General features: G+C 45.2%; 2 protein-coding genes across 2 annotated transcripts in view; both read left to right on the forward strand.

The window, feature by feature from the left end:
- abcg1 (ATP-binding cassette, sub-family G (WHITE), member 1) overlaps positions 1 to 1,608 on the forward strand; it is a 36,071-nt gene extending 34,463 nt beyond the window's left edge. Inside the window, exons 13-15 of the mRNA XM_031747001.2 lie at positions 421 to 579; positions 668 to 786; positions 876 to 1,608. Coding sequence (XP_031602861.2) covers positions 421 to 579; positions 668 to 786; positions 876 to 1,104 — 507 coding nt within the window. The 3' untranslated portion in view covers positions 1,105 to 1,608. The remainder of the gene's footprint in view (positions 1 to 420; positions 580 to 667; positions 787 to 875) is intronic.
- Positions 1,609 to 9,957: 8,349 nt separating this feature from the next.
- On the forward strand, positions 9,958 to 11,163 carry LOC116325927 (olfactory receptor 4D1-like). Its single transcript, XM_039597976.1, has 2 exons — positions 9,958 to 10,368; positions 10,591 to 11,163. The coding sequence occupies exons 1-2, from the start codon at positions 9,958 to 9,960 to the stop codon at positions 11,161 to 11,163; spliced, it is 984 nt and encodes a 327-aa protein (XP_039453910.1).
- The last annotated feature ends 1,882 nt before the right edge of the window (positions 11,164 to 13,045 follow it).

Genomic DNA, 13,045 nt, shown 5'->3' on the forward strand with positions numbered 1-13,045 from the left:
AAGACTTAAACCTTAATAGATTTAAGTAGGGGTGGGTTTAAAAAGTAGCTTTTAATTTTAATAATCCCATATCGACTCATGAAATCCTGAAATTGATGTATTTTGCCAGAAATGTCAGAATCTCAGCTACAGTCTCACAAAACCATTTCAACAATAACCAAACATTGAAAACAGCAACAAACAGATTCCACAAAGCGATGTCAACACGACGGCACGTACACGGACATGCTGCACATATCCAATATAATTGATCAGAAATATAATATTTCTGAGTCAAAATCGAACCTTGTGAAACAGAATTGAATTGGTTGTAGAAATCAGTGACAATACCCAGCCCTAGATTTAAAAGCTTCAGTTTAAAGTAGCACACTGAGACCTGGCAGTATCAACCCTCTGACCTGCAGTGTCGCTGTTGTACAGGTAGTGTTCCCGGTGGTGTACTGCAGTATCGTCTACTGGATGACGGCTCAGCCTCCGGATGCCGGCCGGTTCTTCCTTTTCCTGTCTCTGGGGATTCTGACATCTCTGGTGGCTCAGAGTCTGGGTCTGCTTATCGGAGCCGCCTCCACCTCCCTGCAGGTCCGCTCGCTATTTCCATCATCACCTCCTGTCCGCTCACAGGTGTGTTCCTGTGCTGACATCACTCAGGTGTGTTTGTTTCCCGCAGGTGGCCACGTTTGTGGGCCCGGTCACGGCGATCCCGGTTCTGCTGTTCTCCGGGTTCTTCGTCAGCTTCGATACCATCCCCTGGTACCTGCAGTGGATGTCCTACATCTCTTACGTCAGGTGGGGGAGCTGTTAGCTGGTGAGCCTGCGGCTGTATCCACACAGCAGGGGGCGCTGCTGCACTCTCTGAACATGTTTGTGTGTTTCAGGTACGGGTTTGAGGGCGTCATCCTGTCAATCTACGGCCTGGGCCGTGAAGATCTTCACTGCGATGAAGATGAGGTGTGTCACTTCCAGAAGTCTGAGGCCATCCTCAAGGAGCTGGACATGCTGGATGCCAAACTCTACCTAGACTTCATTGTCCTCGCCATCTTCTTTTTCTCTCTGAGACTCATTGCTTATTTTGTCCTACGGTACAAAATCAGCTCTGAGAGGTAGAGCGGGGCCGGGAGGAAGAGGAGGAGTTCCAGAGTAAAAGCCCTGACGCCGAAGAGCAGCTGTCCAGTTTGTTTCCACTTTGACTCTCTCTTAAAAAACACATGAAGAAGAGATGGCGTGTGAGGACGCCACAGGCCCACAGGGGTAGATTTCATGGTCTCATGGAGGCGCAACGGGACCAGGAGCTGGTCTTCTGTATCCTGGGAGTATCACCATGCCACATCCTGACTACTTTTCATAATAAAAGCCTCTGCTATCGCAGGATGATGACATTTCTGCTTTTTAGTTTATTGCTGAGGTCAAAGGTGAGAGCAGTACAGAGGGCCTGATTCCCTGACTAAACGCTCGAATTCTGTTCTTCACGTTTAAGCATCCTGCGAGCCTCTGCAGATCCACCGAAGGCAGTGACGCAGGAACGTTAAACAAATTTCCCACGTGTGAGACTAATAAAGTTTATCTTATCTTATCTTAACGTTTCAGATTTTGCAAATCCTGGAAAACTGCAGGATGAAGTTTTCAGCTGTGCATTTAAACTTTAAAAAAAAAAAAAAATCTTCTTAACATCCACCCGACCTACATTCACACACAAAGACACATGATTTCAAACAAAACATTCTCTAGAGCCTGGAAACTTTTCTTTTGAGTCTAATACAAAACTTGATGGGCTGCCGGTGAAAGCTAACGGGATAAAAACGATGAAAAATCAAACATTTGAGCAGAAAGTGTTTAGGAGTAAATCTACATGATTCAGATATAAAAGCTTTACGTCTGAAACCTGTTTAAGCAAAAAATATTCCATCTGTTTACTTTGACAAAATTCACATTAAAGAAATTTTAGAAAACTTTCCTGTGAAAAAACAGAAAAACTGATATTTCAATGAAACAGTAAAACAACAACAACAATTACCCACAGCGTGTTCTGAAAGGGAGGATGAACAAAACGATGAAAATCAAGTGTTTGTCATGTTGAGATGTTGTTTATTCCTGATAATTTTACTCGTTGTGACAGAACTAATTAAACTGAATTATGGGAACATTACACTGTCTGCTTGTAATATTCAGGTTAACTGTGTATGTACCTGCGACTGAAGGCAAACAGCTTTGTCTGAAAAACTCAGCAGATGTTTTTCTCACATATTCACAGTCTAAAAGCAACTGAGTGCACGCGCTTCACAGCAGCTCGCTCAACTGCACTGTGTCTCTGTGACCAGCAGGTGGAGCTGTTTACTGGGAAATAAAGAAGTTCATCCTGCTGGATGTCTGCTCTAATAACTGTGTCACAACTCTGATTTAACAGCAGAAATTTAAAACACAAAAGTGGAAATGTTCATTTTTGAAACTTGATTAAATAAAAATCAGATTTAAACTCAGAGAGTGAAAAAAGGAAAATAAAATCAGAGTTTAGATGTGATGCAGAGAGCATGCAGAGGGACCGGACACGATAAAACAGTTTCAGAGCCCTGAGGGTCGGGCCGGTCAGAGGACACGCACGCTCAAGCTATTGCTGACGTCGGCCAGTTTGAGGTCATAGATGAACAGGTCAGCGCCAGCAGGAAGCCCTCCATCCACATGATCACCCTGATCTCCCAACCTCACACACCAGCTCAGCCTCCTTCCACACCAGTGACATGATACCCATGTATCACAAGCCATTTTTGTAATCTGGGGATCAGAATGCCAAGACCTCTGCCCCTGACTGCCACCCAATCCTCCAAGCACTGAACCTCTACAGTGCCTCCTGTGTCCTCCTATGAGTTTATGAGACCTGAGCGGTCATTCTGTACTCAGACACATCCTAACCATGACCATGATCCGGTAGAAGCATCCATCCATCATGACCACGATCAGGGAGGGGCTTCCATTCACCGTGACCACGATCAGGGAGGGGCATCCATCTACCATGACCACAATCAGGTAGACACATCCATCAACCATGACCACGATCAGGGAGGGGCATCCATCCACCATGACCACGATCAGGTAGACACATCCATCAACCATGACCACGATCAGGGAGGGGCTTCCATTCACCATGACCACGATCAGGGAGGGGCATCCATCTACCATGACCACGATCAGGTAGACACATCCATCAACCATGACCACGATCAGGGAGGGGCTTCCATTCACCATGACCACGATCAGGGAGGGGCATCCATCTACCATGACCACAATCAGGGAGGGGCTTCCATTCACCATTACCACGATCAGGGCGGGGCATCCATCCACCACGACCATGATCAGGGCGGGGCATCCAAAAACATGATCACGATCAGGGAGGGGCTTCCATTCACTATGACCACGATCAGGGAGGGGCATCCATCTACCATGACCACAATCAGGTAGACACATCCATCAACCATGACCACGATCAGGGAGGGGCATCCATCTACCATGACCACAATCAGGTAGACACATCCATCAACCATGACCACGATCAGGGAGGGGCTTCCATTCACCATTACCACCATCAGGGCGGGGCATCCATCCACCACGACCATGATCAGGGCGGGGCATCCATCAAACATGATCACGATCAGGCAGGGGCTTCTGTTCACCATGACCATGATCAGGGAGGCACATTCATCAACCATGACCACGATCAGGGAGGGGCTTCCATTCACCATTACCACAATCAGGGAGGGGCATCCATCTACCATGACCACAATCAGGTAGACACATCTATCAACCATGACCACGATCAGGGAGGGGCTTCCATTCACCATGACCATGATCAGGGAGGGGCATCCATCAAACATGATCACGTTCAGGCAGGGGCTTCTGTTCACCATGACCATGATCAGGGAGGCACATTCATCAACCATAACCACGATCAGGGAGGGGCATTTGGATAAGATGGCGCGGCCACGTCCAGACACCTTCCTGACCGCTCCGCTGTTTACTTATTTTTTGCTCTGTTTTACATCCCCAAATCCTCTAGTTTTATAGTCTACGACAGCAGATCACTTCTAAACATTGGTGACAAGGTTGATCATGTAATCTTTGACACTTTTTTACCAGCATCCTACTGGCCAACGTACATTCGCTGGAGAACAAGCTCGATGACCTAAGAGCAAGAGTCACCTTCCAACGTGACATGAGGGACTGCAACATTCTGTGATTCACAGAGACATGGCTGACCCCCACCGAGCCGGACCAGGTCGTAACTCCGTCGGATTCCGGTGTGATGCCAGGAGCATTTCTGCTCTCCCCAGTGACTGCTCGCCACATCTGGAATTCCTGAGCATTAAGTGCTGCCCTTTCTGTCTGTGTCATGTTATGGCTGTGTGCAGGCAGGGATTGGAATAAACTCAAAAAGCCACAGCTTTATTGGCTGGCAGCGGAAAAAGCATACAAAACTAAACTAAACAGGGAAACTCTAATAAAACTAATGCACACGAAGAGACACTGGGAAACACACAGCATGAGGGACGACGTGACATGGAACAGAGGGAGACTCGGACATAAATACCCAGAAGGTAACGAGGAAAGTGGAAGCACACGGGGGAACACAGCTGAGGATAATTACAAGTGACAGGACGGGAAAGACATGGAAATTGAAAATGTTGACACCAGACACGAACCTCCAAGCAACACAGGACTTACACAGAGGCAACCTGGAGGGAGAGAGAGAATAAGGAGCAGCACATGATGGGGTGAGGAAAACACGGAACACAAGGCACCAGAACTAACATCACAATATAAACACAGTTACACAAAGGGAGACACACAGTTCAACTACATGAGGGAACCCTATTAAATACACAGGGAACCAAACAGAATACAAGAAACTCAAACTAGGACACTAGGTTCTGAATAGACTAGGGCAACAAAGAAAACTTAGAACATAAATTTATAATACAAAAACACTGAGGCACAAGAAACTCAAAACACTGGGTCCAGAGTGTGTCTCTAGAACTGACTGCTCAGCTCCCCATAGCTCTAACTGAGCTACGGGGAGCTGAGCAGGAGTATGAACTGGTGGGAAAGCTGATGCCTGAGCTAAGAACTGGCTAATGACTGAGCAAAGGACCGTAATACATGTTTTAGTGGGTGTTGTGGTGATGGGAGTGGTGGGGATTGGGATGGTGGCTGAGCTAACCTTCCTGAGCCTTTGAAACACAAGGAAGATGGCTGGACTGACTTGCCTGAGCTTCCAGCGGAGACAGGAACAGGTGCTGGCACCCGCTGGACACGAACCACTCCCAGCCAAGGACTAGGAACGGGTGCAGGACGCAGCTGAGTCATGGCTGCCCTGGGCTGGAACAGGCAATGGCAACGGCGGGGCAGCTGCCGTCCCCACCCAAGGAGCTGATACGGGTGCAGGGAACCGACAGAGCCTCAGCCGGCCTGGGAACCGGAGTAGGGACCAGCTGAACCTCACCTTTCCCCACCCGAGGAACTGAAACGGGTGCAGAGAAAAGCCGGGCCCGAGCTGCCCTGGGAGCAGTAACAAAGGTAGATGAAGGAGCAGGCAAAGATAGTTTTATCTTTGAATGGGCAGACTCAGGGTTAACACTCACAGGGTCAGTAAAAACTGATTTATCAAAAATTGGTGTGGCCAAAAAAAAGTTTTTACAGGCAAATTCTCCTGTAACATACATAAACGTTTGCATATTTCTGAGGAAAACAAGAGTATTTCACTGTTTCCATCTCATGGGATATTCAGTACATGTGCATATTTTGACCTTTAAACAGACTTGTACCAAATGCAGTGTTCTGATTGGTCAGATCTTTTTATTTGCATGTAAAAATGCAGAAATATTGAGCTAGTTTTGAAAAAATACATGTCACAAATCCGTCCAATGACGCCATCGATGTGAACATTTTAAAGTGAACTACAGTGGTTTAAAGTGGTCCATTCATGTTCCTCCATATTCCCCATCCTGAGACCATGGTGACCCTCAGGGTGAAGCTACCACGGTAACTCTGATCAGCTTTACTGGAACTGAAAACTCAGGGTTGGTTGAAGATGCTGGACTTTGAACTTTGTACTTCATTTAATAGGTGATTGTTTAACCTTCCCACAAAAGAAAATTTGTGGTTGGTTTAGCTTATGCTGTATTTGGATTCCTGAAGGAGTGAAAGTCCAAATCCATTTTCTATCAGAGGGACTGATCTGGAAAAGCTAGTTTCCAGATCAGTCCGATTTCCCTCCGGCACCGAGACTAACTGGAAAACTCTGAAACTGTACGATTGTTTTTAGATGTGAGGGTGCGTGACTTCAGCAGGTGTTAGACCAATGTTAATTACTGATAAAGTTCTAATTCAAACTGTACTGTTGGATTCACTGGAAAATCAGGAACCTGAGAAACTTGTAATTAATGTAAACCCTTCAGAGACTGAACTGTTTCTCTATCACTGTGGCTCATTAATGAAGTCCCTGAGGTCAAAGGTCATTTCAGTGTGTCATCATGTTTGTCCCTGAGGCATCTTCACATTAGCTATAGTTTCCTCTAATTCCCTCTGAAGCAAATCAGAGCTGGAAACCTGAGAGACCAAAGAGACCAGAGAGGTCCCGAGCCGACCAATCAAAGTGAGCGGACCTGAGCTCTGGCCTCAGTGGTCCGCTGAGGACTCGGGATGATAACGACATCCCCTCAGACCGCTCTGTAATGACCCCCCCCCCAGGACGGATTTTAGTTGCTTTCTTCAATAAACTAATATGAACTTTAACTCTGATGTTCAGTCTGAAGAACTTTTGTAAAACTTTGAGCGAATTCTGAAAATCAAAGTGGATCGCATGAACAGTCCATGAAAAACGTTCCACAAGAAAGGTTTGGTCCTTACCTTCTTCCTCTCTGTACCGTTACCATCCACTGCATTCTACAACATATAAACATAAAAAACTATAAAGACTACTTTCTATTTTTGTTCTATTTAAAAAAAAAAAAAGTAATCTATACTCATATCACTTTCTATAGTGAGCTAACATGTAGCAGGTGGTCTCTGTCACATTTTAAGATTATAATACATTAGGAAATACAAAAAATACAATATGTGACACACAGTCAGACACCTCAGGTAGATAAAGATGTGCTGTACTGGTGAATGTCCAGATTCATAAATCTAAAACTATTTTTAATGATTAGTTTAAGTTTAATTTTAGCTCAGCGGAACAATCTGATTGAAAGCTTCTGAGTTTATTCTTGGTTAAAAGCAGGGAGTGTTCACGTGCACCAAACTGGGGCGTCCATCAGTCCTGTTACCACCTGACATGTTTTCAGAAGCGCCACCATGAAGACTGTGAGCATGACTGTCGGCTGGCTCGGGATGACCGGCCTTTTCTCAAGTGCTTCATATTGTAAGCACTTCCTCAATTATACAATCAAATGACCCACTTTGATCAAAGTCAGGCCAAACGGTGGTACCAAAACACACTGCTAAAAAATTAAAGGAGCACTTTAATCAGACTACAGCATCGAGTCTGCTAAACTGGTCAGGTAAGGATCAGAGGGGGGTGTTAATAAGCTTCAGGCCATACCTGGACCCTGCACAGGTAGCCCAACTCCTCCAGGATGATGTATACGTACCATTGCTAGAAGGTTTGCTGTGTCTTCCAGCACAGTCTCAGGAGCGTGCAGGAGTTTTCAGTAGTTGAGCAGTTAGAGCTGGACAGGGCCATAGAAGGCCCTTAACCCATGACCGGTAAATGCTCTGTGTATGGAGGAACAGGAGGAGCGTTCCCAGAGCTACAAAATGACCTCCAGCAGGACACTGGTGTGAATGTCTCTGACCAAACAATCAGAAACAGACTAACGAGGGTGGTCTGATGCCCCGACGTCCTCTAGTGGACCCTGTGCTCACTGCCTGGCACCGTGGAGCCCGACAGGCATTTGCCATAGAATACCAGAATTGGCAGGTCCACCAATGGTGCCTGAGACGTCCACAGACGAGAGCAGGTTCACTCTGAGCACATGTGACAGATGTGAAGGGGTCTGGAGAAGCTGTGGAGAATGTTGTAACATCGTTTGTGGGGGGTCAGTGATGGTCTGGGGAGGCATATCCAGAGGGCTGCACAGACCTCTACAGGCAGCGACACCCTGACTGTCACTGGGTATCGGGATGAAATCCTTTTACCAGGTCATAGGTGACCCATCTGAGGTTAGGGTTTGGGCTCAGCTAACCTACTACTATTATTCAAAAATATTGAAACACTCAGGGAAGGAAACACAGGAGGAATGCAAGTAACCACACTGGTCCAAAGGGTAAAATAGCGATGATTTTAATGAAATGAACCTCTGAACTGTGATGAGCTGACTCAGGAAGCAGACAGCCCCACAATCTCATCCTCCTAACATCAAAATACAGTTTTATATGCATCAGAGTATATTTAGTGAGCCTGCCCTCATTGCGTCATCACATACATCAGCTTCAAAACCACAAATGTTCTATTTGACAACTTAAGGCACAATTAAAAGTACACTGGCTTCCATCTTCTCCCGGTGGTTTCCCGTGTGAGCCAGCTCCGCTCTCGCATCGTCAACTCTACTGCTTCATCAGTCAGATGCAGCCTACACCCCTAACAGTGTGTGTGTGTATGTGTGTCTGTGCGTACCTCGAAGCTGAACAAAGCGCCTGCATGCTCAAACCCGGTACTGCGTGGTGTCTGGATGTGTATGTCTCGCCCTTAAATGCTCTCTTTGCTTTCAGTTTCACTTCTGCAAAGTATGCTCTGCAGACAGCGCTTTCCTGTCTCATTTTGGCACAAAGTGTATTTTCCTGTCTCTGCCCTCTACACAGAGATCATAAAAGCATTAATAACATTTAAATTATAGATTCAACTCAACCATTTAAAATGGTTCTTCTTTGGACCTGTAATAAAGACTAATATGATACCAATATGTTTGAACATCTGAATGCATCTAGGAAAGCAACATCACTATTAACACTGAAATGTTAATGATGATTATAAAAATAGCAGCAAATAATAGCAGTAAAATATTTCTATTCCTGACACCTACTACTCATTATTCACCTGCTTGAAACACTCAGATTTAGATGTAGCAGACTGGATCAGGATGAGTCATCCATCGTCCACAGTATGACACCCACAGCATAATAAAAGTGATTTTTTTTCATCGGAACCTCTGAACTGTGATGTTCTGCTGAGCAGGAAGTGGTCGGTGTGAAATGGGCTGGATTTGCCTGTGATATCTTATTTAAAACAAAAAAACTTTCATGTTGATAATCGAAAAGTGCAGAAATTTCGACTCATGCTGAGCCTGGGCTGTTGTTGAAGTGGGCCCATATTCATCAGCGTGTCCGTGACGTGTTGCCGCAGATGCATGTTTGCAATATCAGTGGCGCAGTCTGAGCCGAGGCCAGCATCTAAAGGTCTGAGCAGGTTCAGTGTGAGACACATGACTGCTTACTGACAGGTCAACTCCAAGCCGCCCAGTCGAGATGCAGCGAGGCAGCAACTAACCAGGTTTCAAAGGAGGACTGCTGCGTGACTGTGAGATAGTCCTCTGAAGCTGAACAAAGGGCCTCCGGTAGAGTCAAACCCGGGCCCTCGTGGCTTCTGGTCACCTGCTCACCCTGTGCTATTAAAGCAATGAGCTAGCTCACTCTGAAAGTGAGTAAGTGCTCAGGAGACAGGCTGTTACACTGAACCACACAGACGTGCTGATCATCAACAGACGCAAAACAAAACAAATCCAAACCTTCCTGTCAATCACTGAACTCAGTCCGTCACATGGAACGACGAAGGCGGATTTGTGTTGAGAAGGTATAAAAAGGCTGCAGAGGTGACTATGTCGTCACAGGTGAACAGGTGAGCTGCAGTGTTTGTCAGATCAGACACAACAACTGTGCACATGACATATTTGGGACATTTGTACTTTGTGAACTATGTTAAATGTAACTACGCCTCCTCTGTCTTATTTCATTCTTGGAGCTTTTATGAATGTTGGAAGTTTAAAATTCTTCTATTTATTATTAACTCTAATATTATACATCCTGATCATTGCTGCCAACACGTTTCTGATTGTGGTTATCTGTGTGAACAGAAGCTTACATGAACCTATGTACATGTTTCTGTGCAGCCTGTTTGTGAATGAGCTGTATGGTAGTACAGGGCTGTTTCCGTTGCTCATGCTTCAGATCCTCTCTGATGTTCACACTGTTTCTGCTCCTCTGTGCTTCCTGCAGATCTTCTGCATTCACACTTATGGAAGTGTTGAAGTTTCAAACTTAGCCATCATGTCTTATGACAGATACCTCGCTATTTGTTGTCCTCTACAGCAGGGGTCCCCAATCTCAGTCCACGAGGGGCACGGTGTCCCTGCAGGTTTTAGATGTGTCCTTGATCCATCACAGCTGATTTCAATGGATAAATTACCTCCTCAACATGTCTTGAAGTTCTCCAGAGGCCTGATAATGAGCTAATCATGTGATTCAGGTGTGTTGACCCAGGGTGAGATCTAAACCTGCAGCAGGGACACCGGCCCTCGTGGACTGAGATTGGGGACCCCTGCTCTACAGTATAACACCCGAATGACATCTAACAGTACAGCTGTTCTGATTATGGTGACGTGGGCGTACTCTTTAGTAAAATTTCTTATTGCTTTATCCTTAAACCTGCGTCTCAGGCTGTGTGGAAACTTCTTAAACAGTTTGTATTGTCAGAATTACCTGGTGGTTAGGCTGGCTTGTTCTGGCACAAAGGTGAATAATGTTTATGGGATTTTTGACATTATTATCACCATTATAGTCCCCACACTTATCATCTTGTTCTCTTACATGAAAATCCTCAAAGTGTGTTTTTATGGATCCAAACAGATGAGACAAAAAAGCCTCACCACCTGCACGCCTCAGCTGGTGTCTCTCTTGAATTTTTCTTTTGGTTGTTGCTTTGAAATATTTCAGAGCAGGTTCGATACGACGGGTTTACCCGGCGCTCTGAGAATCTTCCTGTCTCTGTATTTTCTCATGATGCAGCCGCTCATGAATCCGATCTTGTATGGAACACAGATGTCAAAGATCAGAGGCGTTTATGAACATGTGCTGTCCTCTAAAGTTTCATGTAGGTGTAGTAAGGTTTCACAGAGTGATTGACAGCAGCTGACCTTGAAATGTGTTTGTTAAATTATGAGAAAGTGTCTTCCTGTGGAGATGAATTAATGTTTAGCTGATCTGTATTTAACCAAAACAGAAGAAAAGCACCTGCCGAGACCAGAGAGGACCTGTGTGCCACAGAAATATATGTTGTAATGTAATGTATCTTTCAGGCAATAAACACACACACACGCACACACACACAGATTATATAGTATAATAGGGATCAACAAGTTAGAGTTTGGTTACTCTACGTGACTTCAGACCATCTCAGATTCCCTGGAAACATGGCAGGGAGGGGTCAACTTCTTTACAGGAGTTATAAAAAAATCATTCATTTTAATAGAATTTTATTTATCCTGAAGGAAATTCTTACATCATGTCACATCCCATCAGATCCCACACAAAATGAAGCAAACCGTGTTTGTCTTTGTTTTAAAAGTCCTTTTTTCTAGAAAACCTTCTCAGCACGACGTTCGAGTGTTGAAGGGTAAAAGTTTGCTGTTATCAGACTTCACTCTCATAAGTGTTGATCGAGTTAAATGCAAATTATTATTGTATGTTTTTTTTACCTTACAATATAAAGCGCCCTGAGGCGACTGTTGTTGCGATTTGGCACTGTATAAATAAAACTGATTTGAATTAAGTGATGCTCTTCTTCACACTGCACTGTTACCAGTGTTGGGGAGTAACAGAATACATGTACTAGCGTTTGTGTATTTAAAATACATATTGACTCTTGGTGGCGCTGTCACTTGGTGTTCGCTCGCTCTGCGGTAGAGTATCACTTCCTGTTCCTGCTCAAACACAGTGGTGTTTTTGAGTAGCTTATCTGCTTAGCAATTTAATTAAACACTTTTAGATACATTCTTTTTCATAGTATAATCTTCACGTGCGTCATCCGAAGCACCCTTTCTGTGTACTCACTACCTAATTTATAGCAAAAGTGCGCCGACGTTTTCGGAGACGTCTGTTACCCACCCGCTCGATAGCAGACCGGGGGGGGACTCCCGGCTTCATCGTTTTCAGACCCCCGCTCTTTCGCTACTCAGGTTAAACATTAGTCACTCGGATAACTTAAAAATGTAATTGTTTGGCTTTTTTCGGTGTTTTATTTGTTCCGGAGTAAATCGGTTTGGCTGAGATCAAAGTTATTAGATTATTAGAATAAATAAAACTTTATTAATCCATCGGGTGGGTTCCTCCGGGATTTTCACACAGCTGAATAAATGTCAAACAGAAAACTGATTAAACAGACGTGTGAGACGGTCGAGAGTTTACGCCAGTGTCCTGTTATATTTTAGATAGCAAGGAGCAGACGGCGCTTAAATATTAAACTCCACCGACACAGCGGTGACGCAGATCTGAAGGCTAGACCGTCCCATTTCACAGCCTCGCACTTCCGGCCTTCTCGGTCTTGAAGGACCCGGCCCACGTGAACTGCGACAAGGCCGGGTCCTCCCACCCAAGGATGCACAGCCGACGTTTTGGGACACAGCTATAGTCTTAAACAGAAGCCCCAGGTACACCACCAACCTGTTCATGCGTCTAACCGTTTTTCCCGCTCGGCGACACACCGCCGGGGTCAAACTCTGGTAATTGGTGATTCTGTTCTCAGACATGTGAAGCTAGAGACACCGGCAACCATAGTCAATTGTCTTCCAGGGGCCAGAGCAGGCGACATTGAAGGAAATTTAAAACTGCTGGCTAAGGGTAACGTAAATACAGTAAGATCATAATTCACGTCGGCAGTAATGACAGACGGTTACGCCAATCGGAGGTCACTAAAATCAATATTGAATTGGTGTGTAACTTTGCCAAAACAATGTGGGACTCTGTAGTTTTCTCTGGTCCCTCCCCAATCAGACCAGGAGTGACATGT

Source organism: Oreochromis aureus, linkage group 14 (genome assembly GCF_013358895.1).
Source record: "Oreochromis aureus strain Israel breed Guangdong linkage group 14, ZZ_aureus, whole genome shotgun sequence".
NCBI lineage: Eukaryota > Metazoa > Chordata > Actinopteri > Cichliformes > Cichlidae > Oreochromis > Oreochromis aureus.

Bases quoted from the DNA above. Each gene is read 5' to 3' on its own strand.
- LOC116325927 (XM_039597976.1), top strand. From the start codon at position 9,958: ATGTTAAATGTAACTACGCCTCCTCTGTCTTATTTCATTCTTGGAGCT. The intron at 10,369-10,590 runs GTCCACGAGGGG...CCTGCTCTACAG, and splicing joins AGCAGGGGTCCCCAATCTCA to TATAACACCCGAATGACATC.